The sequence below is a fragment of the Rhizopus delemar genome, genomic scaffold (genome assembly GCF_000149305.1).
Source record: "Rhizopus delemar RA 99-880 supercont3.8 genomic scaffold, whole genome shotgun sequence".
NCBI lineage: Eukaryota > Fungi > Mucoromycota > Mucoromycetes > Mucorales > Rhizopodaceae > Rhizopus > Rhizopus delemar.
The window spans coordinates 2,012,665-2,034,513 of NW_027137834.1; the positions used below are offsets into that span (position 1 = coordinate 2,012,665).

At 34.8% G+C, this 21,849-nt stretch overlaps 7 protein-coding genes across 7 annotated transcripts; 4 read left to right on the forward strand and 3 right to left on the reverse strand.

The window, feature by feature from the left end:
* Positions 1-300: 300 nt before the first annotated feature.
* On the forward strand, positions 301-2,608 carry RO3G_10956 (T-complex protein 1 subunit eta; the record flags this gene model as incomplete). The annotated part of the gene is made up of 6 exons (XM_067665540.1): positions 301-357; positions 737-997; positions 1,053-1,178; positions 1,251-1,303; positions 1,364-2,331; positions 2,388-2,608. The coding sequence occupies 6 exons, from the start codon at positions 301-303 to the stop codon at positions 2,606-2,608; spliced, it is 1,686 nt and encodes a 561-aa protein (XP_067521641.1).
* A 159-nt stretch (positions 2,609-2,767) lies between these two features.
* On the forward strand, positions 2,768-6,491 carry RO3G_10957 (uncharacterized protein; the record flags this gene model as incomplete). Its single annotated transcript, XM_067665541.1, has 13 exons — positions 2,768-2,857; positions 2,911-2,992; positions 3,045-3,168; positions 3,239-3,397; positions 3,458-4,126; positions 4,255-4,432; positions 4,498-4,657; positions 4,714-5,153; positions 5,281-5,303; positions 5,741-5,889; positions 5,941-6,084; positions 6,140-6,310; positions 6,361-6,491. The coding sequence occupies 13 exons, from the start codon at positions 2,768-2,770 to the stop codon at positions 6,489-6,491; spliced, it is 2,520 nt and encodes an 839-aa protein (XP_067521642.1).
* Positions 6,492-7,092: 601 nt separating this feature from the next.
* RO3G_10958 (uncharacterized protein) lies at positions 7,093-8,846 on the forward strand (the record flags this gene model as incomplete). Its single annotated transcript, XM_067665542.1, has 4 exons — positions 7,093-7,291; positions 7,341-7,601; positions 7,650-7,879; positions 7,929-8,846. 4 exons carry the CDS (start codon positions 7,093-7,095, stop codon positions 8,844-8,846), a joined length of 1,608 nt encoding a protein of 535 aa, XP_067521643.1.
* A 475-nt stretch (positions 8,847-9,321) lies between these two features.
* RO3G_10959 (uncharacterized protein) lies at positions 9,322-9,489 on the reverse strand (the record flags this gene model as incomplete). The annotated part of the gene is made up of 1 exon (XM_067665543.1): positions 9,322-9,489. The coding sequence occupies one exon, from the start codon at positions 9,487-9,489 to the stop codon at positions 9,322-9,324; it is 168 nt and encodes a 55-aa protein (XP_067521644.1).
* Positions 9,490-12,095: 2,606 nt separating this feature from the next.
* RO3G_10960 (uncharacterized protein) lies at positions 12,096-13,112 on the forward strand (the record flags this gene model as incomplete). The annotated part of the gene is made up of 5 exons (XM_067665544.1): positions 12,096-12,124; positions 12,178-12,314; positions 12,438-12,553; positions 12,600-12,764; positions 12,819-13,112. 5 exons carry the CDS (start codon positions 12,096-12,098, stop codon positions 13,110-13,112), a joined length of 741 nt encoding a protein of 246 aa, XP_067521645.1.
* A 728-nt stretch (positions 13,113-13,840) lies between these two features.
* RO3G_10961 (uncharacterized protein) lies at positions 13,841-13,987 on the reverse strand (the record flags this gene model as incomplete). Its single annotated transcript, XM_067665545.1, has 1 exon — positions 13,841-13,987. One exon carries the CDS (start codon positions 13,985-13,987, stop codon positions 13,841-13,843), a length of 147 nt encoding a protein of 48 aa, XP_067521646.1.
* Positions 13,988-17,677: 3,690 nt separating this feature from the next.
* Positions 17,678-18,289, reverse strand: RO3G_10962 (uncharacterized protein; the record flags this gene model as incomplete). The annotated part of the gene is made up of 1 exon (XM_067665546.1): positions 17,678-18,289. One exon carries the CDS (start codon positions 18,287-18,289, stop codon positions 17,678-17,680), a length of 612 nt encoding a protein of 203 aa, XP_067521647.1.
* Between the last annotated feature and the right edge of the window lie 3,560 nt (positions 18,290-21,849).

The window sequence follows — 21,849 nt, forward strand, 5'->3', positions numbered from 1 at the left end:
TGTTTATAAAAAGAAAATTAAAGACAGTTAAACATACATTCAGTTGAAGAATCAATACAGTATTTATATACTCAAGGTTATTAATTGACCAAGTCTAATAAGATAGATACTAAATCTAATGCTAAACTTGCTTTCCAATTTGGTTCCATTTTAGACTTCGATAGCTCAATAACAAATGCATGAGCGATAATAAAAACATTTGAATAAATTATGAAAAAAGCCACTTGAAGTAAAGGTGAGTAATGGATAACGGAGATAAAAGGTTACTATGGTCCGAGTATATTATTTCTGCTGATGAAAATGTACACCTACTTTTATCTGTCTTGTAATTCAATTTCGTCTAAAACGGAAATTGAAGTAAAAGTATTGCAGGTCGCCTTACAAGAACCACGAAAACGTGCATACAACAATTTGCTCCCCGCAGAAAGTCACAATATTTTCTCCTTTTTACTATTTTTTTTTTTCTGTCAAATAATTTTTAATTCATCAAACACATCTTTCATTAAAACCATGTCACGCTCAATGATGGTACGGTATTTTTTATAATTCCCCTTCATCCATTCCTTTGTAGGAAAAAAAAGGCTTTTTTTTTCCTCAGTTTCCTAAAACCCAATTTGATGAAAGCGCGTCCAGTTACCTTTCCGAGATGACTGCACAAGATGCTTTTGGATGTGAAGAAAGATTTTATTTGAATTTTATAGAAATCAGGCTTCTAATTATACATCTCTTCATGTAGCAACCACAAATTATTCTCTTAAAAGAAGGTACCGACACTTCTCAAGGCAAAGGACAACTTCTTTCAAACATCAACGCTTGTGGTGCTGTCGTTGACACTGTCAGAACAACACTTGGTCCAAGAGGTATGGACAAATTAATGGTAGACAGTAGAGGTGAAGTCACTATCTCTAACGATGGTGCTACCATCATGAAGTTACTTGACATTGTCCACCCTGCTGCAAAGACATTAGTAGATATTGCACGTTCTCAAGATGCTGAGGTAATTCTCGAATATTCTTTTTTCGTAAAAAGGTTTTAATCTTGTTTTTCTTTAGGTGGGTGATGGTACTACAAGTGTAGTTTTACTTGCTGGAGAATTATTAAGGGAAGTGAAAGGTTATATTGAAGAAGGTGTCAGCCCTCACGTTATCATTAAAGGCTATAGAGCTGCTGCTCGTTTAGTAAGTGACGATTGATATGAGTGATTTTCAAGTATTCATGGTTTTTTTTTTTTTTTTTTTTTTCCTGCATAGGCAATTGAAAAAGTAAAGGAATTGGCTGTTCAAATTGATAGAAACAACGAAACGTAAGAATAAAAAAAAAAGAAAAAAAAAAAGAAACTAACGTTGCATTTTATATGTAAAAGTGAGTTTAGAGATTTACTTTCTAAATGTGCAGCCACTGCTATGAATTCCAAGCTAATCTACTCCCAAAAAGACTTCTTTACCAAGATGGTTGTTGATGCTGTTTTGTCTCTTGACCAAGAAAGCTTAAATGAGCGTTTGATTGGTATCAAGCGAGTTCCTGGTGGTGCTATGCAAGACTCCGTGTTGGTAAACGGTGTTGCCTTTAAAAAAACCTTTTCTTATGCAGGTTTTGAACAACAACCTAAATCTTTCAAGAACCCCAAGATTTTGTGTCTCAACGTTGAACTTGAATTGAAGGCCGAAAAGGATAATGCTGAAGTACGTGTGGAGCAAGTGTCCGAATACCAAGCCATTGTGGATGCTGAGTGGCAAATCATTTTCCAAAAGTTGGAAGCCATTGTCGCCAGTGGTGCTAAGGTTGTGTTGTCCAAGTTGCCCATTGGTGATTTGGCTACACAATACTTTGCTGACCGAGATATCTTTTGTGCCGGTCGTGTGGCAAAGGATGACATGGATCGTGTGGTTCAAGCTGTAGGTGGTTCAATTCAATCCACTTGTTCTGATTTACGCTCTGAACATTTGGGTCAATGTGAAAACTTTGATGAACGACAAGTAGGTGGTGAACGTTTCAATATCTTTGAAGGATGTCCTCAAGCCAAGACTTGTACATTGATCCTTCGTGGTGGTGCCGAACAATTTATCGCTGAAGTTGAACGTTCCCTTCATGATGCTATTATGATTGTTAGACGTGCAATTAAGAATAACTTGGTTGTTGCTGGTGGCGGTGCTACAGAAATGGAACTCTCTAAATACCTTCGCATTCATTCGCGTACTATTGAAGGAAAACAACAATTAATCATTGGAGCTTACGCAAAAGCATTCGAAATCATTCCCAGACAATTATGTGATAACGCTGGTTTTGATGCTACTGATATCTTGAACAAATTAAGAATGAAACACGCTCAAGGTAAAAAGAAAAGACAAATTTCTTGACTCTTTCTGATAACATATTCATATCTATAGATGGTACTTGGTATGGTGTTGACATAAATAACGAAACAATTGCAGATAACTTTGAGGCATTTGTCTGGGAGCCAGCACTTGTGAAGATTAATGCCATTGCCGCTGCTACAGAAGCTGCTTGCTTAATCTTGTCAGTTGATGAAACTGTCAAGAACGCACAAAGTGAAAAGCCTCAAGCAGGTCCTGGTGCTGGTCGTGGTCGTGGTATGCCAACACGATAAATACATTTATTTTTTTTTCGTTGTTTTTTGCTTTTTATTTTATGTCTTGTAATAAAAAAAAATGTGAGTTTTGTGAATTTATTTCCCAGGTACGATTCTATTTAATTACCGCGTTAATGCTGCTTTGTTCCTTTCTTTTTTTTTTTATAATACGAAAAAATGGACCAAAATACAGTTTATCAGTTGTTTCTTGCGACTTATCACCCATCACCAGAGGTTCATAAACAAGCAGAGATCAACATTAGAAATGTAATGTCTTTTCGTATGTCTGGAATAACACATGTCTAATTTTATTTTAATAGATCGAATCACTTGAAGGGTTCTTACCCATTGTGTTGTATATTCAAGCATCCCAAGATTTGGACTTGGGAGCGCGTCAAGCAGGTACTTTTTGTCAAAGAGACTTTTTGACAGTTTTTGACTTTTTTTTTATTAGCGGCCATTTACTTTAAAAATCGTGTGTATAGTGATTGGGAAGACGAGACAATAAGCAATCAAGATAAGCAGACAGTAAAGGACAACATCCTTCAAGCACTCATTAACACGCCTAACGCAGTGCAGTAAGAGATCGAAAGAAAGAAAAGGATGAGAGATACAACTAAAATACGACATACCCCCCTTTTTTTATAGAATTCATTTGACGGCTTCTTTACATAAAATCCTATGCATTGATTTTCCAGATCAGTGGCCTGATTTTATGCAAAGTCTTGAAAAATGTCTAGTGTCAGACCAAATTCAAGCGATTCAGGTCGGATTGATCGGACTTTATGAGTTGGTCAAGGTGTTTCAGTAAGTCAAACGAAAAAGGCGTGTTGTTGGTAAAGAAAGCTAAACAGAAAAAAAAACAAGATGGAAATCAGCAGAGAATCGAGAACCACTTTATAAGATTGTAGCGCTTGCTTTTCCTGTGCTTCAAGCCATTTGTCAAACGTTATTTGAATCAGGGGCCTCAGAATTGCTAGAGTTGTGCTTTAAAATATATCATTCGAGTATCCAGATGGAGTTACCACCGTGTTTTGAGGATCAAATGACGTTTCTTGTACCCTGGTGCTCACTCTTTGTCAAGGTCATTGAAAGGCCCATGGCTGCTTTACCAGAGAACGATGCCGGTTTTGAAAAATACGGCTGGCAGGGAACCAAGGAGTGGGCTTATACATGCTTGAACGTTTTGTTGGAGAAGTATACGATGCAGCCGCCTAATGTGGCCAAATCATTCATGGCTAACTTTGCTTCCAACATATTAACAACCTATTTGCATCAATTGGATCGCTGGATGAAGAAGGAGTGCTATCTATCTGATAAATGTCTGGCGTCCTCTGCAGATTTTTTAAATGAATGCGTAAAGCATAAAGCAACATGGAAAATCATGAAGGATTACGTGAATGTATTGATCGCACAGTTTATTTTTCCTCTTGTCTGTTTTTCAGACAAGGATGAACAGTGTTGGACAGAAAACGCGATTGAATATATCCACAAAAAGAGCGGCAAGTATCTTTGGCTTGTTTTTTATTGTTTTTAGTAAACGTGTATATAGAGATCCTTGAAGAATTTAACATGCCACAACAGAACGTAACCTTGTTACTAATTGATTTAGTAAGAGACCGCAAGAAGCAAACGTTCATGACAACACTGAATTTTGTAAACAGCCTATTGAATGGAGAGGTCTTGGAAAATGGACGTGATAAAGATGGCGCTTTGTATATGGTAGGAGCTTTAGCGCCTGTTATTTTGGAAAGCAAGCGTGTTCTTCCTATGATGGAGCCCTTCTTTGTTAACCATGTATTACCCGAGTTTAAAAGCAAATCCCCCTTTTTGCGAGCAAGAGTAAAAAAAGACAAATTCTTTAGAGAGTAAACTATAACAAAAAAGCTAATCACTTTACTTGATAGGCTTGTGAGTTGGTTAGATATTTTAGCGACCTTGAATTTTCTGATGAACAAAATCTGAACAACCTTTATCTTCATATATTGGATTGTTTAAATGATGATGAAATTCCTGTGCGGTTCCAAGCGATATTGGCCTTACAACACATGATAAGATACACGACTGGTATAGAGCCATCTCCTTTGCCTTACATAAGATGTTGATTAATCCATTTTTTATAGTGAGAGATGCAACAGTACCTCATTTATCTTTTGTCATGCAAACACTTTTGAACTTAATGAACCAAGTCGACATGGACGTCTTGGTTACTGCGCTTGAGGAATTTGTAGAGATATTCAGTCAACAGCTTTCACCTTTTGCTGTTGAACTTTGTAAACAATTGTCCGATACCTATTTGCATCTTCTTGAGGAAATCATCACTCATCAAGAATCCGAGAATCCATCAGCTGGCAGTGAAGAGATATTCAATAATAAGATTGTTACAGCCATGAGTGTCACAGAGACCGTTCAACAGTTGGTGTTGAAATCAACAGAAGACGTACTCTCACAACTTGAGATGACAGTGATACCCATCATTCAGCGTACGATCGAAAGCAAAGCCTATGCATTGTACAATGAAATATTTGAGTTGGTTGCCTTTTGTGTTCTGTCGTCAAAACATGTGAGTCAGTCGATGTGGCCTATCTTTGAGCTTTGTTATAGGGCTTTTAAAGAAGATGGAGAGGGACTAAAGTACTATGCGAATCAAATGGTACCCTCTCTGTACAGTTTTATTACGTTTGGTAAAGATGTATTTATCAAAAATGATCAAGTAAGACACATGGTATTTGATATTGTTGAAGTATGTATGAGCAATGAGGAATTGAAGGAAAATGATAGAATACCAGCTTGCAGACTGTTAGAATCTGTCTTGTTGAACTGCAGAGACCAAATGGATCAAGTAAGATATAAAACAAGATATTTGATAACTCGACTAAATTTATTTTTGATAAAAGTATGTTTCATCCTTTTTAAACCTCGCATTTCGCTACATTCTTGCTGGCAATATTCAATCAATTGACTTCAAGGTGCACTGCTTGGAGATTGTAGTCAACTGTATTTATTACAATCCTCTTCTGACGCTTGGGTTCTTGGAAGAAAATCATTGGACACAAGGTTTCTTTTCTCTTTGGTTTTCAACTCTTTCTGATCTTTCAAGGTTTGACAAAAAGACAAGAAACTTGTTCCATATTAAAGTTCTTTTTGTAGTCTTCATGACAAAACTTTGACGATTGTTGCTCTTTGCTCACTTTTGAGATTACCTGCAAATCAAATACCAGCTTCTTTGCAAGCAACTTGGCCTCAAATCCTGAATGGGTTATCTTTGATGTTCAAGGAGCTACCAGAGGCACCTGAAGGTAAAACAAGAAAAAGCATCCTATTCATACAATATTGACAGATGAGAACAGAAGATTCAGAGACTGAGATAGCTGACGAAGGGGATGAAGAAAGCACAAATGACGAGAATGATGAAACAGTAAGTGAAGAAGAGGATGAAAACGAAGAAGAAGAAGAAGAATCAGATGAGGATGATACAGAAGAACATGAACCAGGTAATCTTACGATGTGTATATTGGTCATGATGCTTATGCATTTTTTCGTACTTAGACGATGATGTTGAAGATGAGGACGCTGAATACCTGGAATATTTAGCTCATGAAGCGGCGCATGATGAAAAAGAACAAGAGAAGCGAGAGATTGAACTTTTAGAAGAAAGTCTTTATCATTCTCATTTGGACGAACTTGACCCATACGACCATTTTGAACAATCACTTAAAGGTAATTTATCTCGTCTTTGCAATTGCACAAAACTCATGTTTTTACATTAGAACTTCAACATTATAATCCACAATTCTATGAGTACTTGATGAAAAGTCTAAGTCAAGAAGAACAAGACAAAATTGTAGAGATATTGAGTGTTGCTGAACAAAGTCGTACTGGAAATCAAGACGGTATTTGATTGACCTAAAGAAATAAAACTTGGACACGATACTTTTTTCAACTCTAATTTCCATGCCCAAATGAAAACTATCTTTCTTTGTTTAAATGTCATCTATATGTTCAGATACATTTCTGAAGGAATCCTATGCTGCGGTATATTACAGTAAGTTAACTTTATCGATTGAAGTGGCGATACGTGTTTAATTTCTGTACAGCCACAGAAAAAGAACTGCGCAACCGAAACTCATCCAACGTGTATAACAAAGGTGGTGTATTCCTATACTGTAGTTGAAATCAAGCCATTATGATCCTTTTACAGAATCCGTTTGTTTCCACGAATGATTAGTTCAAAACAACCGGGATTACAGTAATCGCCACTCCAAAAAAATTACTAAATTTTACACTGCCGTACCAAGACGTCCATTTTTAGAAATTACCAAACACAGATTTATTTTGAGGCACTTTGTGATGCTATTTTTAATTATAAAAAAAAAGGACAGTTCCACTTTTCATGCTGCGGTTATATCTGGTTTTCATACATAAATATATTGCCTCAGCCCCTCTTCCCCTCTTTTTTTTTTCTTTATTCTTTACATTTTATTTTTATTTCACTTTTTCCGATGCCTTCTACACACTTGACACGAGGACTGGTCAACTATGCCAAACTATGTCAATGGTTTGACAAGCTGTTGACTTTATTGGAAAACATGTCTGATGAAACTTTTTGGAACACATTATTGGGAGAAAGAGTACTCAACCTTTTAAAACGATATTTCGGAAGCGATGTTGTTTGCTTGGGTTTCATTGTTTACCTTGCTCGTAAGTTGTAGAAAATACAAGAGATCATGATATTAACACGGCTGTATAGCGATTGTCAGATGTCAAGTATCCCAACTTTTTTATTGGATCATTGGCAAATTCAATGAATCCCTGTACGTTTCCATCCAGATCGATAGTAACGAAAACGGGTATGATGCCATTCTAGAGTATGTTGCTTCTCGAACAACACAAATTCGAGACTTGAGATGTGTGGAAGGTCGATGTATCTATAAGGATGATTGGGAAGATGAAGAAGATGAGTGGGATACAAAAAATGTATCAAAGCCACCTCGACTCACACTATATCCTTGTAAGTGATCGTGGACACATCCTGTTTTGATGCTAATGTATTGAATAGTGGAAGAAACTCAAAATGAACTGATATACAAGGGACATAAAGTGTGGGTGACAAAGAAGAAGAATGGAGTCACTTCGGACAACCACTATTCGAATGATCTAAAAGATCTTTTGGGTGCCATGAATTCAAAAACTTGCATCGAGGTCTCTATGCGTGGTCAAAATTTGAACTTGTTGAAATCCTTTGTACAAGAATGGATCAATGAACATTATGCAAAGCAAACCGGAGAGGTAAGTTAGATGAGTTGGATGTGTAAAGAGACTTACCTAGCTGTATTAGTTGTATATTTACAAGTGTTTACCTTCAAGATATGATGGATTTGAATGGAATAACATTGGATCTAAAGAACTCCGATCTTTTGAATCTGTCATTTTAAAGCAAGGACAAAAGGAACGCATCCTGAGGGACATTCAAACCTTCCGTCGCCGTGAACACTGGTATACATGCCGTGGTATTCCTTACCGTCGTGGTTATTTGCTCTATGGTCCTCCAGGCACAGGCAAGACCTCTTTTGTACAATCCGTGGCAAGCAAGATCAACATGAACGTGGCCATCATCAGTTTATCGGGATCCATGGACGATGAAAAGTTTAACGTGATGCTTCAAGATGTACCACACAACAGTATCTTGATCATGGAAGACATTGATCACTGCATCATCAAGGATCCTTCGTCTGGAACCGATAGCACGAGCTCAAAGATCACCATGAGTGGACTGTTGAATGCACTAGACGGTGTAGCTGCTCAAGAGGGCGCCATGGTGTTCTTGACATGTAATGATATCAACCGACTTCAACCTGCTCTTTTACGGCCTGGACGTATTGACATGAAGATGGAGTTGGGATATGCAGATAAAGATCAAATCCGAAAGATGTTTTGGAGATTCTTGTGGGATGGCAGTTTAAATGGGGAAGACGATGTAAAGCCTAGCAAAGCATTAGAAACCTTGGCCGATCAATTTACCGAAATGATACCAGATCTGACAGTGACTCCAGCTGAACTTCAGAATTTCTTTATATTGAACATCATGGATAAACAAAATGAAGATTTTGAAGAAGATGATAGTAAAAGAGATTACAGTTATTTATTAGAAGCCATTCCTGCATTTTTAGAAACAGTAGAAAAAGATAGAAAGCAAGCATTGAAGCATAAAAAATATACCAAAGGCAATAATGATGAAGAAGAAAAAGAGGAATAAAGGATTGACTATTTGTAAATAAAAATTTATGTTTCTTTCTTTCTTAAACCAGGAATAGTAAAGAATCGTTGTTTGAATGTTTGCTGATGTGAGTTACTGCCATTTGAATCCGATTCTGTTGGTCGACCTTTCTTTTGTTGTTCTACTTTTGAATCGACCACTGAGCTTTTAATACTAGTGTGTGTACTAAAAGAAGAAATAGAGGATGTCGCTTTGATATGTGATCTTTTCTTGGATGAACAACTGCTACTGCAATTACTGCTGCTTGCAGTACTACAAGAATCTGATGAACAACAGATTGTTCTATTCATTTCTTCTAATATCTTCCACCCTTTTTCTACAATGTGTGGTAGTAGTTGTTCTCCTGCAATTGTAGTCATATGAACTAGTTTAGGTGCTTTTAATGCAGCATATTCCGCATTAATGACTATAAGGATGAGTATGAGCAGTTTGATGGTAATGATAGCTTAGTTATTTACTTACGCTTGTTTAAGATAAACTCGGACAAGTCATTAGCATTATCAAACAGATCAGGTAACGGAGGACCAAAAGGAGGTACATCCTCTGCAGCAACCACTTCAACTCGCCAGAATTTCTCTGCATCGTCTTGTTCTTGACGAACAACGATAAATACATGTTGCATTTGTGATGTGATCGCTGATGGATTAAACGGTTGGTTTCCTTCTATAAACACAATACACACCACGTCTTTTGGGGAGGTTAAAATAGATTGCATATATAGAAATGCTCATTGCTTACCATTTCCAATATATTTCTTTCTTCCTATTTGTTGTCGATCGCCAGGGTTTGAGGGTATTAGGGTGGATACATGATAAGCTACTATATGCTCATGCCATTTATTAACATAAGTAACTTCACCTAATAATATATAAGTAATTGTATTTTGTGTTGAATAATCATTACATTCTGTGCCTAGTTTCCCTGTGTAACCTTTGTAATCTTTCAAATCTTGACGGGTACCAATGATATCAAGAAAGTTTTGAAATAAAGGTGAATCATGTTCATTCGCAAGCCATTCTTCTTCTCTTGTTTGGCCTTCTTTAATTAAGAACACACCAAATTTATACTCATTTTGTAACTAAATGATCAGACTATGAGTGACTCATAAAATTATACAAGAATAATAGGTTACAGCGCATTCATCTGATTTTAATAATTCTTGATCCAACCCATTTTTTACAAGTACATCATCCGTCATCTTCTTTAGCGAATGAAAAGGTAAATTAAAATTTGTTTCAATTACTGTTTTCCACGTTGTATCTGGTATATCATCCAAGGTATCACAAGAAGGCTCATTTAATAAAAATGAATCCCGAATTATCTTTCGTTGAACATGATTCTAAGCTACTAATTAGCATTGGTAATAATAATAAAAAACCAAGCTACCTTTTGACTTCTGTAAATGATTCTGTAATGTTTTTTATGATGAATATATTCTACTACAGCAGATATAAATATTGGATCGTTGTGATGGTAACCAATAAAATGACAAGTGGTTGGATTATTCATAAAATGATCTCTATACCAGTAAGCATCTTTATCCATGTGTTCTATTGTAGTTGGTATAGTTGAACTCAAATTGTTTTTATCTTCGATTCTATAACCTTTATAAGGTATCACCATCACTTTATCTTCTTTATAATATTCACACACACATTCGTTCATCATTTGTTTCATGTCACTGATGATGTCTTGTATTGCAATCATTGTATTGTTATCATTTATATTCACTAATAATTCTTGTATTCGTTTATTTGATTGTTGTACATCACATCCAATCTTGTTTTTGTCTTTAATCATTTCCATCATTTGGTGAATACCGTCAATAATATTTGGTATTAAAGTTAATTTGTTTATATTGTATTTTATATCATCGCATTCATTTGTTAATTGATAATATAAATCTGCCATGTTATTCATCGGTCTTTTGTTGTGTGCTAATTGTTGTAATATTGATGACTTGTTATCCTATGGGGTGTTATTTAATAAATTATAATAATAATAGATCTTTTATTACTATCTTAATTATATGTCGTGTTTCTTCTTCATTATCGTTATCGTGTCCTGCACGTTGTATGAGTCGGTTATTTTGAAATAGGTTGCTTGTTCTTAGTAGTTCATTTTTGCTACGACTTGTTGTCAAGATATGTTTCTTTACGCAGCTCTTTATTCTTGCTTCACGTCCAAGTATATTCTTGACAGAAGACTTGACTACGTTGGGTATCTTGCTTAGTCTACTTGAAGTACTAAAAACTGATCTAGCTGAATAAAATGACTCATCATCTCTTCTACTCAATTTAGATTCTTCACTGGAATTATCATGTGTGTAATTATAAGCCATTATATAATAAAGAAAGAAAGAGAGGAAATTGAAAAAAAAAAAAAAAAAAGAAAAAGAAAAATACACATTTTTTTTTCCTGTTTGGCAGTAATGCGTTTTCGGAGTAAAAAAAGCCCTTATTGTCAAAATACCCAAAAGGGTAAAAGTAGAGCAAGCTTTCGATGCAAAAATGAATTAATAGAGTTTTCCACTATTCAATAATAGAACTGATCTTTAGTTGCAGTAGTAACAGTAAGGGAAAAAAAAAAATTCAATAAAGCATGTTTGTGAAAGAGTGCTTGTGAGTGTAACAATTGGTTAATCAACATTCACTATTTCCAGAAATTAAAGTCGCATTTTGTAAAGTTTTATAATACAAATTATACGTGATTGCGACAAGTCACGGCGACTTTAATTTTTGGAAATAATGAAGTTGAAGTGAAAGAGTGAGAATGGGAGTGAGAGATAGCCAATAGAAATAAGACGGTAGATTTTAATTTATGCAGCACTTTGATATAAAAATAAGGATTGGAATAGAAATTAAATAGCCTTTTTTTTAATTTGACTATTTTTACGTGAACTACTTTACTACCTTTGATCTTATTTTCTTGCTGATGAAAACAACTTGGTTACAAAGACATGTTTCCATCTTGTTTTAATGATCCATAAATAGCACTTTTTCTTTCTCACTTTGAAATATTATTACTCTCAAGTACCCCTCTTGACATTGTTTAGTATAAAACTCTTTTGAGAACCTAAACTTCTCATTGTAAATAGGTAAAGCTCAATAAACTAATAAAACGTGTAACAGTGTCTTTTGTAAAAATAAGCCACTTGTTTCTTTTTTTGTGTAAAATAATTTTTTGCAGAAAAAAAATCCTCCTTTTTTTTTATTTCTAAAAAAATAAATGTTACCAGACGGGTTAAATATCAAACCGTAAAGTCAACTTTTGATATAAAAAGAAACAATTTTATTTATTCTATTATTAGTCAAAAGCTCAATGAAAATATGGAACCCGAAGATTCTGATGATTCAGAGGATAAACCATCAAGACGTAATGGAAGAAGAAAGATTAAGATTGAATACATTGAAGATAAAAACAGAAGACATATTACTTTTTCAAAACGTAAAGCGGGTATTATGAAAAAGGTATGTTTATACTATTGTATACACATGCATTTTTTTTTATTAACGTATAAAAAGGCATATGAGTTGAGCACCTTGACAGGTACACAAGTATTATTATTAGTTGTATCAGAAACAGGACTTGTTTATACCTTTACAACTACAAAACTACAACCCATTGTAACAAAGCCTGAAGGTAAAAACCTTATTCAAGCTTGTTTAAATACACCAGACCCAGAGGTAAAAAGGCATTTATTGTTCATGACATCAACTCACTTTTTTACAGGCTGCAACAACGGATGATACTACTACGACTACGACTACTACTGCTGCTGCTGCTGCTGCTGTTGAGAAGGATACTACTACCGCTAAAATTGCTGGAGAAAAAAAAACAGAAGAACCCATTGCTACAAGTTATCGTCAAGACAGTACAACGAAACGTGAAGCAAATGTAAGTTTATAAATTCTCTATTATTTGTCTAAAACCCCCTTTTTTTTGGTACAGCCATTGTCTCCACAACCCGTCAATCATACCACAACCAGCCCACAAACCAACCCAAGACAGCCTCGAAAGTATCCACAATATCAACAAATGCCAATGCCTTACAATCAAAGGTACCTTGGTTATAATGGTAATTTGCCACCATCCAATTACCCTCCTTATGGCCAACCTCCATTTTATCATCAATCATATCCCGGCAATACCAACAATCCATCCAATTATTGGCAACAGCAACCTCCCACTTCTCCTGCCGAACGCCCTTTTCAACCACAACAGCAACAGCAAGGTGAACAATAAAAACAATCAGGAACAAGTGTTCCTTTTTATGGTAACTTTGTGTTTGCATGTCAATCCACGTTTGGAGGGGCGGGGAAGTTCCTATTGGGTTTATGCTCTCCAAATTCATTGTGCAATATAAGTAAAAACAAAAAATGAAACACGATTTTTTTTTTTTTCATGCGGTAGACTTGACAAAGATCAAGTTCTTGACATCAACATTTGTATCATTTCCTAGTAAGCTAGTGTTGATGAAAAAGCAAAGTTTAAATACACTTGTGGGGTTGTCCATTCGATATTTTTCTTCCTTTCTCATAAATAGAAAAAGTGCGAATAAAAAGAGAGAAAGGGGAAGAGTGTGGAGATACAAAAAGAATTCAAATTCAAGATAGGTCCCAGGAGCTGTACTGAGGCAAAAATAGCCAACGGAAATGATGAAAATTTGGAGAGTGGATGCAATAGACTTCAAATGAATGCATCCAGTCATTAGGTGGGATTGGAAATGACTGTCTTTTTTAAATAATCCATAGATTTAAAAGTTGACATCAGTAAAACATAGCAATCCTTGTGAGTTATGGAGCCTTCTCGTATGATATCACTTTGAGAAAGTTGTTTTGAAAGCAAATAAATCATTTCATTTTATTGAGAATAAGCAAAGGATGACTGGAGTTGACACTATGCCAGTGCATACAAACAGTGGAGAGCCATATGAATCGTGACAGGACAGCTAATCAAGAGATCCATGCAAGTCAAACGTGAAGATAAGGAAATTGTACAGCGTAGGGAACTACAGACAACCTTGTGAAAAATACCTTGTTTAAAAGACGAAGGGTATCCATTCGAATGTCCTTTGGAAGAAACACCAAGGATGAAACCAGTTCAACAAAGACAGACATCAAGAAAGGGATGTTTACGAATTTACTTGGCAACTAAAGTTACATTACATCAACAAATCCTACAAGAGCCATGTTTCGGTGCACAAAACCATTGTAAACACTTTTATAAAAGTACAAGAGTAATGCAAAAGTCCAGATCTTTGTTTTGTTAAAGTTTTTTTTTCTTTTTTTTTTTTGTAAAGGAGAACTCACGTTGTATGTTTGTCTATGTTCACAGATAGATCAAACCCATCTTTAAAAGGCTTATTCCAGCATAAAAGAATTGCATAAGAAAAGTAAATCTCTTGAAAAAAAAAAAAACAACATTGTTCGACTTGTCGAGAATCTTTTTTAGTTACACACTCGAATTCTATCTTTTTTTTTTTCAACTTTGTTTACTTTCGAGGTTTTTTTTTTTCTTTTCCAGTACAATCTGGACCTTTTATCCTATTTAAAGCATAAGCCGATCTTTTCTCTTTGAGACCAAAACGGGAACGGAGTCAGAATGATGGGACGTGACAAAAAACATCGAGCCAACTTTTTTGATAGGTTGTAAAGTAGTACTAAACTTTGTAAACTGTAAAATTGGGATTGATAGATGGCCATCGTATTCATCTAATGACAATAGGAAAAAAAAAAAGAGGGCGTTCTATTTATGAGTAGTGTAACAGCGTGCTTTTCTTGTTTCTGCATGTTTCCGAAAACAGTGAAGAAATCTTCCTCCCCTCCCCTTTTTTTTTCCTTTATACTTCAAAAGAAAAAATTATAGCTATTTTTGGCGGGAATCCGTATTTTTTAAGTAGAACATGTGAAAAAAAAATAAGCTCTTTTTAGAAAAAAGTTTCACAAATAGTGTTGTAAGTTTAGGCCTTTTGTTTTTGAATAACTCTAAAGTCCTTGATTATCCATACTTCTTTGACATGAGCCTGTCAATTGGAAAGAAACGGTAAGCTAATGAAGGTTGTCATGTTTAAGGTCTAACCGTATCATTGTAATGATCTACAAACTATGTATTTTTATTTTATTTTATTTTTTATTGAATGAAAGAGAGACTATGTACAAAAGATTATGAAGAGGATCTATGATTTTTTTTTTGATATTTTTTAAAGCCAACTTTTGAACAAATGAATGTTTAGGAAGAGGAAAGAGTGAGTATGCGGTAGGTGTGTATGCCAGTGAAAAGTACTTTTGATAATATTTAGGATACGAATGAAAGAGAAAGAGAGCCAACATCAGTTTACTTGAGCAGTGGACAAGTGGGTCTTTTGTGGCCGTATTTACCGCACCAGGAGCTAAGAAAGGGTTAATAAACAAGTCATTTGTATCGCTTCTTTTTTTACTCACCATTGACCGCCTTGTAAATTCAAAGGTTTAATATATTGAGACATAATAAAGATTAAGTTGTGAAGAAAAGAGAGAGAGAGAGAGAGAGCGAGAGAGAAAATAGACGTTCATATTTATATTGGTGGCGGAAAATAAGCTTTCGATTTAAGAAACTAAAAAGGGGAGGATTCCTTATGGAATCGGCTTTACCATTTTATGCTTAGAATCCACTTGTACACTTCTAGATCGAATACACATTCCTTTTACTATACAATAAAATAGCTCAACTATACGCATCTGTTATCATTTCATAAGAGCCTTTTCTTTTATTTTTTTACAATTGAAATTTAACTTTAAATTGATCTGCTATAATGAAAGTGGACTGTGCGATCAAACAACTTGATTGAGGCACATACACAAAAAAAAATTTTTTTTTGAAGCATATGACATTGTTGACATTTTGTCAATGTGTAGGTTCAAAAGTAAACTCCGTTACGAGTCAAACGTATATTATTATTCATCACTAGGGATTGATAAAAGATAGAAATCCTTTGGATTTAAATGAGTGAATATCTCTGTTTTTCATTTTGTTAGTACAAAGGCAATATTTTGTTATTTTTTTTTAAAAAAAAAAGAACCTCCGATATATGAGTGTAGTACATGTCCTGCTTGACAAGAAAACAAAAAAAACAAAAAAAAAACTTTAATTTTTATGACTTAATCATAGCATCACTGGTATATCAACGAAAGGTTAAACAAAGACGCCCACACTTGAACCCCCTTTTCACAGTTTGATGTTAAATTTTATTTACTATAAACAATGAAAGACAAAGACTTGTAATATGTGATTCACCCTAGATCCAATCATTCGGATCAATACGTCTGTGCTCTTATTTCTGTTTATTAAATTAGATAATGGGCGCATCATGTTTTTTTCTAAGAACTTTATAGATGCTTTCCAAAGAACAAACTAAATGTTTAATTCTTGACGGCTACTAAAAAAAGTAAATGATATGGTTTGGCCATAGCAAAAGTTATACAAAATTACTTAATTTATATACAACCTCTATCCTAACCATTGACCCCAAAGCTTCTAAACTTTCTCACACCATAACGGAATACATCAACTCCCGATGACTTGTGACAGAGACCTTCAAGTCAAAATTTGAAACGCCGATTAGAATAAAAAAAGGGGGTCAGCTTATCAAGTAAATGGACTCCCCGTCCATCAAGGTCTTACGATCAAATGATTTGGCTAAATTGACAATCCTTTTTTTTTATGCTCGTCTTGTTCTACTGACAGCAAGGCCACTAGTAAAAATGAACTTTAGACGGCTTGTGGCCTATAAAGCTCTCAATTAGGTTGATATGGAAAGCTATTTTTATGGCCAAATAGGGCTTCTTTATCCAATTGCAAGATGCCTACTCGTGTAAAACAAGAGTAACTCAAACCTTGTACTCTTTCAGCGATCCCTTTTTTTTTCTTTATCTTTCCATTTTCTTTACGTAATTTTAACGAAACCTGCAACGGGCACTGCGCGTGTTTTTAGAGTGGGTCATTCCCGTATAAGCTATCAAGTCTAATTTTATTTTCTTGTGCTTTCGGAACCAAGCCGTACAGAACTATCTGTCAATAAAGATTCATTTTATAAAATTCATACGTCAGTCTGAACTCTATCAAGCACTTATGATCTTTTTCATTTTTTTTTTTCTTTTCTCACTTTTTTTGGATAAACTAATCTCTTTGGAAAAGTAGTGGCCTTGGAGAATGTACAACCTATTACGCTATGTAATCACCGTTCAGTCTTAATATATTCATCACATCCATCTTCACTATCCGTCTCTCATGGGATCTAGTGACGTGTCTACTTTTTCAAAGCAACAAATTGTTATAACAAACGTTTTGAGGTTGGGTGGGTAAAAAAAAAAAAAAAAGGAGTGAAGGAAGGTGATCAGCATAGAAAAAAAAAAAAGAGAGAGAATCAAGGAATTGAATGTAATGGAAACATATAAAAATGCAAAAAAGAAAAGGTATATGAATAGCTCTAGAATAATTCAATACACCATTCACCTTCTTTTCATCTCGCTCTTCTTTCTTGTTCAACACAATCCATCATTAGGATGATAAGAAAAACGGACATAGACCCTGCTTTCTATGTAAGGGGCTTACTTTTTCCTCTTTTCAGATACAAAAATTCGAGAAAGCCCCTTGTAAAAAACAATGAGGAATACGAATTTCAGATAGTTCATCGTTTGTTAGAAACTGATTTTTTTTATTATGTTTTATATAATAAATTAAATATAAAAGTGACAATAAATGAGGGTGTATCTGAGGCGAATCAGGCGTTGACAATCCATCGTTTTGTGCGAGACTCAGAATTCAATGTTTCAATACTTTTCATTTGCTGCATCGTGTTGATTCTTATCGTGCTTAGAATGCATTTTAAAAGAATCATTATCGTCCTCATCATCTTGCTGTAACTGAGGTTCATACGTATCAAAATGAGAACTTCCTTTTTCTATTGAAGATGAAAGAAGCCAACTCGAATTATCAATCAAGGTGTTGGAGGCTGAAATGGTCGAATCAAGAGGTAGAGGAGGAGGTGGGGGCGGTGTTTTTATATCCTGCTTAAACACTCCTGAAACTAAACTCGGGCTAAGGGCAAGTTGTGGTGAGTACTGTACCTTGAGCATGGCCCATGAAGAAGGGTCAACCAAGGTGTCCGAGGTCAACCGTTTCTCTTTGACCGGTGTTGGTATCGCCAGAGGTGTATAGACAGGTGGCGGAGGCATGCCTTCCTCCAAACTATCCGTACTTTTCCACCCCGACAGATTTCTTTTATGATCCATACTCGACTTGCTCATCTGATGAAAGCAATACAACACGATAAATCCCACTAAACCCAAACCAATGACCGCACCCAGCAGAGGACCGATAAAGGCAAAGTGGTTGGTCTCTTGTTCTAATGTTTTGCTGCCCTCGGTTTCTATAGTTGGCATACTGGTCTCAAAGTGTGAGGTGATGGAGGGCAGGGTGTTGTGAATCGTGGTAGGCGTCGCTGTGGCTAGTACGAGTCCAGACGGAGGAGGTACATAGATATTGTGAATGGTGATATTGTGGCGTATTGTTTTATGAGGATGATGAAAATCTGTCGTGTTCATGAATGGTCAAATGTGTTGCTAGAGAAAAAAAAAAGAAATCGAGAAGAAAGAGAGAGAAAAAGATGGGATTTTGTGAAAGAGCGTATATATAAAGATATGCAAGTAGCCCTTTTTATTCTCTTTCCTGATTTGTGAGAATACTGTCCCTCTCCTTGTAATTATCAACTATTGGAAAATCTTGAAGTCAATGGAATAAAAAAAAAATCATAAAAGCCTAATATTTTTTTTTTCAGATCCTATTCTTCTCTTTAGGTTGGCAAACCATTGATGAGTTTGCTCGTTTAGGTGCAATCGGAGCTTATACAAATAGTTTCCGGTAAAATAAAATCAGGCTTAACTAATGCAAGACTTGCGTCAAACGTCGATCCTAATTTTGAGTTTATTGAGAATTAAAGAACTCTGTCAAAATTATAATGCCAGCTATAAATTAATCACTGACTTTCTTTAATCATTGACTGTAGCTTGTTTTGGGTAAGATTCAAGTATAAAAATAATCCTTGATAAACTACAAATGCTTACATAGTACTGTATCTGAGTCTTGATTTTTATCCTTAAAACAACTTTAATAAAACTGACATACTTTGACAAACAAAGATAACCAAAAGTAATTGGTTAGATATTTTGGCAGGTATGTGTTGTCAAGATATCATCAATGTATGTTTCTGCAACTTTCATGTGTGATGAGTTACATGTACTTTTCATCTTTTAAATAAAGAATAAAGTAAACTTTTGGTGTCAATGGATATTCATATCATTTGACTTATAAACGAGTCAATCGACGTTTCCCTCTTTTATAGTGAATATTTGTCCCCAACTATCACCAATAGGATGCACTTATTTATCCTAAACAGGTAAAAAAAAAAACTTTCCAAGATAATCAAAAAAAAGGGGGAACCTCTCATTTTTATATGTACACTCGACTATCCTTTCTTTTGCATCTCTTTGAATTCAGTTTTCATTTCTATTATGAAATAACAGCCCCTTTTAGCTCTTCAATGGCAAAAAAAAATTAAGCTTACGATAATAATAAAGTAAAAGTATGAACTACTTTTCATGCTTTTATACATCAAGAGGATCAAATATACCATATTAGGGTGAGTTGTAAGCATGAATTACACTCATAATCTTGACAGATGTTCTTCAAAGACAAACATTCAAAACTTATCGTCCTTGAGCTTGTATTAAAAGTGTAAAGAGCTGGATGCAAGTATCAGGTAAGAATCTGCAAAGTTTGCAGAGATAAAATGAACTTGCTTTCATAAAACAAAGCCCCTATTGAAGGCTAAAAGGCATATTCTGATAGGTAGATGTCTACATAAGCATAGAACAGCGATTGATGCTTTTAATTAGCTATATGAATTTTAGTATCACATTATCATCGAGACATTTTTTTGCGTACATAGTTAAAGTATGGACTTATAAATCCGAGAATAAGATAGCTACACTTATTTATCGTGTTTGAGATAATTTTTAAGAACAAAAGGATTATATATGTATAAAAAAAAGGAGAAAGGATGGCTGTGAACTCAAATCATGAAGCACATATTCTTTGAAATGCATTGCTATGATTATATAATCATAACACAGAGTTGCTGCTTTAAACAGCTGAATACATGCTTGTTGTTTGCAAAATTTCATGAGGCCTTGTTTTAGACAACGCTAGTCGTTGTATTCAGTTGAATTTGGGCTCAAGCAATAGACGACAAGGGTACAGCTTGATGATAAAAATTCGAAAAAATATCTAGCATTTGATGGTAATATCCTGTTGATAGATAATAACAATCCTTTTCTTTATTCATTCCTATTATAATACGAGTTTGATATAGCCTACTCAGTTTATTCTATTGTTACATGACATTTTCTTGTGTAATTTTGTATTTATTGATTATAAAGTATAGGAGCTTTTTATTGTATATACTTGTACATATTAGGCCGCAATTCCTTTATAAATGTAAAGAGGTCGACCAGTATGCATTAATCGTGCAATTCATTAAGGATTACATCTCATAGCAATCAAAACATTAACAAAAAAAGAAAAGATTTGCAATGAATAAATATTTAAGGAGAGGGCAGCTACTACGATTTTAGTTAATTGATTATTAGTATCGTCGAGTTTTGAGTCTGTAACTAAGACCTTCATGCAAATCATTGACGAATATATGAAACAAAAATATCAGTGACAGCTCTCTGGTATTAACTATCTATAAATCCGGTTATCGCAATCCTTCAAGGACGAGACAACACAACTGAATTTCAATTGCATCTATTGTTCAAAGCTTGGAAAAGTAAATTTGAGGTTCAACAGACTTTTCTTTTTTTTTACAGTCAAATAGCCTTTTTCCAAGCTAACATCTTTAAAGATTATATACCATGTTTGAGTTAAACAGCTTTACAAAAATAGTGTTGTACAGGTTTGAGAGCTTTGGGCCTCGAGAAGTACATGGATTGAATAAAATTATCCAAATAACGATTACTTTATTAACAAAAAAAAAGAAACCTTTTTTATTCATATGCTAAGTATGTTTTCAGTGAATTTTTTTTAAAAAGACTTTTTCCTCTGCCAAGTAGGATGCTTGTACCTATCGATCAGTTGAGTATAATTAGGTTTTAATCACCATGATGAAAATTTTGTGTATATAAAAAGCATTCAGCTAATTTATTTGTTTTGCTTCATTCTTAAACATATACCTTTCTCTAAGCCAAATTCTTTTAACAATTTTTTTGACTGTACCTTTGGCATCTGCTGCTTCCGTTTGTGTTTGTTCATTGTATACCTATACGACTATCAGCAGTGTTCCTGCCTCTCTTCCTAATCGATTTGCAAACGATACCATCTTTATTTCCCTGGAGTATACAACAAACAAATGGAAATCACTCGCTCTAACGCCATCTTAACCCTCCGGTACCAGCGGTCCTGATGCTATTTAATACAGTGCTATCCATAATACACAATTCTCTACTGGATCAGATACCGGCTTTGATGCCTTGACTATTAAGGATAGTGATGTCAAAATTCATGATATGAACATTGCCACTATTTACGAGCAAATCAAGCATATTGTCAACTTGGCCCATAAGTCTTGCTGGCTCTCAAGCATTCTTTTGTAATGCCAAATTTTATGGCCTTCAAGATACACCCTTGATCAACCGTGGGGGCCCTAGCTACTTTAATAAATGCCAAGCCAAAGTGTCTATTGATTATATTTAGGGTTATGGCACTGGTAAGTAATAAAAAAAGTTTATAAGTGATTCCATACACCATTTTCGGAAGTAGACTGTACAGATACAGAAAACTATTGTACATATAAAAAATAAAGAGTGCATAGCCTCTGAAAGATTCATTGCTCAGATGCGCAATCATTTTACAAAGGAAGTTTATTTAAACAAATTTGTGGTTT